Below are 3,316 nucleotides of genomic sequence, written 5' to 3'. Positions count from 1 at the left end.
CAGGTGTGGGGCCACCATGGGGCAGGTCTGGGGCCACCATGGGGCAGGGACGGAGCAGTCCATGTGCCGCACATGAGTGAGAGGCCTGCCCTCTGCCCAGCACTCCCAGCCCATTGCGTGCTGCCCACCACAGCTCCAGCACCCTCTAGCAGGAGGGAAACGGAGGCACAGGACTTGGCTGTGCCTGGGGCTGACCCACCCCATGGCTCCTGGGGCACCAGGGGCACCCTGCAAGACAGGAGAAGGTGAGGGATGCCTTACCCAGAACAGTCCCTCCTCCCTCTGCTCACCCACTGGCCCCATCTCCTCACAGATCGACCAGGATGGGCTGACGCTGCCTGAACGGACCCTCTACCTGGGACAGGACGAGGAGAGTGAGAAGGTGAGCAGAGGCCATGCTGATGCTGTGGAGACACCAGGAAAAGGACCAGCCACTCATCATGGGTGGCAGGCAGAGGGCACCCTGCTGTCGACGGTGCTGGGTGGCACTCAGCATCGCTTCCCTTGGCACAGATCCTGGCTGCGTACCGGGTGTTCATGGAGCGGCTGCTCACCCTGCTGGGGGCCGAGCAGGTGGAGCAGAAGGCCCAGGAGATCCTGCAGCTGGAGCAACACCTTGCCAACGTGAGGGGGATGCCCACCTGGGGCTTTGGGGTGCCCATATTCAACACTTGGGGATGCCAGTCATAGATCTTTGGGGTTCTCCATGCCTGGTCCTTAGGGATCCCATCCCTATTCCCTTGGGAATGTCCACTCCCAGCTCTTGGGAAAATTCATGTGTGGTCCTTGGAGATCCCAGCCCCTTGAGGACTCTGTGGCAGGCCCTTAGGGACCCCAGGCCCAACATCTTGAGAACTCCCAGCCCTCAGCCACTCCAGCCCTTGGGGACTCCATGCTCAGCTCTTGGGGACACCAGTCTCGGCCCTGGGGGACCCTGTGCCCAGCCCTCAGGTACCCCAACTCCCTGGGGACCCCATAAGCAGCCCTCAAGGCCCCATTGGCAGCAGAGTGTTCCCGGGACAGGGAGGTCTGTGGGTCAGTAGCCCCTCTTGCACTGTCCCTGTGTTACCCTAAGGCAGGCAGAGGGGTGGTGACAGCCGTGGCCACCCCATTGCAGATCACGGTGTCCGAGTACGATGACATGCGGAGGGACATCAGCAGCATGTACCACAAAGTGACCCTGGGTGAGCTGCAGCGCATCACCCCCACGGTGAGTATCCCTGGTGCCCACCCCATCTGCCCTGTGCCCCATGCTTGTCCCTGTCCCCCCTGTCCTATGCCCTCGCTGTCACCCCAGATGAGTCCACTTGAGGGTGATGAATCCACCCTGCGCTTTTCTGGGTGGGAAGGGGTGCTGGGAGGCTGGGGTGGCATGGAGGGGCTGACCCTGTCTCCCCTGCCCCTGATGGTGCCTGGCCTGGCAGCTGAAGTGGAAGCGCTTGCTGGACCGCATCTTTCATGACAACTTCTCGGAGGAGGAGGAGGTGGTGCTGCTGGCCACTGACTACATGCACAAGGTGTCCGACCTCATCCGTGTGACGCCCAGCAGGTGAGGGGAGGCTGGTCTCCCTGCACCCCAGCACCTTCCCCAGCCTGGCAATGGGGGTGGGCGCAGGGTGGCTGTGGCTGTCCCCTCCTCCATTAAACCCACTCTGCAGAGGCCAGGCTGGGCATGGGGTCCCTGGGAGAAGGCACTGCCATGAGGCCTACAGCACCCTGGTTGGGCCTGGCCACCCACAGAGCCTCACCATTGAGTCACCAAACTCATCACACAGCCGGGAGGGACACGGTGCCAGCCCATCCCTGTGTCCCCACAGGCCATGGCCTCCCCCATGGCCTGCCTAATCCCCAAGCAGGAGTGTCCCCACCCTCCCCTGGGGACATGTCCAGTGTCGGGCGCCTGATCTTGCCCCCATTGCCAGAATCCTCCACAACTACATGCTGTGGCGTATTGTGGTGGTGCTGAGCGAGCACCTCTCCACCCCCTTCCGTGATGCCATCCATGAGCTCTCCAAGGAGATGGAGGGCAATGAGAAGCAGCTGGAGCCAGGCAAGATCTGCCTGAGCCAGGCCAACAAGCACTTCGGCATGGCCCTGGGTGCCCTCTTTGTCGAGGAACATTTCTCCTCTGCCAGCAAGGCCAAGGTAGGTGATGCTGCCAGTGGGCACAGAGCCACCATGTCCCTCCTGTCACCTTGCCGAAGTGTCCACCACCACCTGCCAACCCTCAGAGGGTTGTCTGGCAGGATGATGGGTAGCAAGAACACCGTGCCAATGCCTGTGGTGACCCTACCGTAGGTGCAGCAGCTGGTTGAGGACATCAAATACATCCTGGACCAGCGTCTGGATGAGCTGGACTGGATGGACGAGGAGACACGGAGAGCGGCCAGGGCCAAGGTAGTGGCCCCCAGTGTGGACCCCTGCCCTTGCTCCCACCATGACTCATAGGATGGGGGGCCTGAGCCCACCACTTGCTTTGCCAACAGCTCCGGTACATGATGGTGATGATCGGGTACCCTGATTTCCTGCTGAAGCCGGAGGCCATCGACAAGGAGTATGAGGCAAGGGGTGGCCCAGGGCCATGTGGGAACATGAGCATGTGGAGGGGGAGGGAGATGGTTCCCACATCTGCCTCAGGGTCTGTGGGGACCAGGATGGGAAGATGTCACCCCAAAACAAGCCACCTCCTGGTATCTCACTGTGCCCACCACTCACATGGCCACAGCCACATGGGCAGTGCCACCGTGTTCCTGGGATCTGGGACAATGTCCCCTTCTCCACATCATGTCCCCGCCAGAGCTCAGCCCCATCCTCACATCTACATTCCCTGCATGGCCCAGGGAACCCACAGAGCTGACAGAGATGCAGCTGCCCACATGGGCACACAGCATGGGACACGAGGACACACTCGTGCCACATCCAAGCCATGGCCACAACTCCACACCCTTGGTCCCCAAGGCTCATGGTGGTAGGAGGCCTCCACAGCCCTGCTCCCCATGCTCCTGGGGCTGCTGTCCCGCTTGACGTGGCTGTGTCCCCCCAGTTTGAAGTAGATGAGAAGACCTACTTCAAGAACATCCTCAACAGCATCGCCTTCGGCATCAGGCTCTCAGTGAAGAAGATCCGTCAGGAGGTGGACAAGTCCGCGTGAGTATCCCCTTGCCCTGGTTGGGGACATGGTGAGGGACCGCATGGCCCCATCAATGTTCCCTGTCCCCATGCCCATGGGGTGTAGGCAGGAGGGCACAGAGCAAGCCAGGATTGTCCCCTGGACCCCCCCAGCTGTGCAAGGGGAGGCATTTCCATGCCCCCCCCC

The 3,316-nt window shown here is 61.8% G+C and overlaps 1 protein-coding gene across 1 annotated transcript in view; it reads left to right on the top strand.

Moving 5' to 3' along the window:
* Positions 1–313: 313 nt before the first annotated feature.
* ECEL1 (endothelin converting enzyme-like 1) overlaps positions 314–3,316 on the top strand; it is a gene marked incomplete at its 5' end in the record, with an annotated part of 5,268 nt that continues 2,265 nt past the window's right edge. The window contains 8 exon segments of the mRNA XM_010184735.1: positions 314–382; positions 514–624; positions 1,118–1,210; positions 1,425–1,549; positions 1,923–2,145; positions 2,299–2,397; positions 2,487–2,561; positions 3,044–3,151. Coding sequence (XP_010183037.1) covers positions 314–382; positions 514–624; positions 1,118–1,210; positions 1,425–1,549; positions 1,923–2,145; positions 2,299–2,397; positions 2,487–2,561; positions 3,044–3,151 — 903 coding nt within the window.

This window comes from Mesitornis unicolor, unplaced genomic scaffold (assembly GCF_000695765.1).
Source record: "Mesitornis unicolor isolate BGI_N332 unplaced genomic scaffold, ASM69576v1 scaffold22795, whole genome shotgun sequence".
Taxonomy (NCBI): domain Eukaryota; kingdom Metazoa; phylum Chordata; class Aves; order Mesitornithiformes; family Mesitornithidae; genus Mesitornis; species Mesitornis unicolor.
This window is presented reverse-complemented; position numbering and strand designations above follow the sequence as displayed.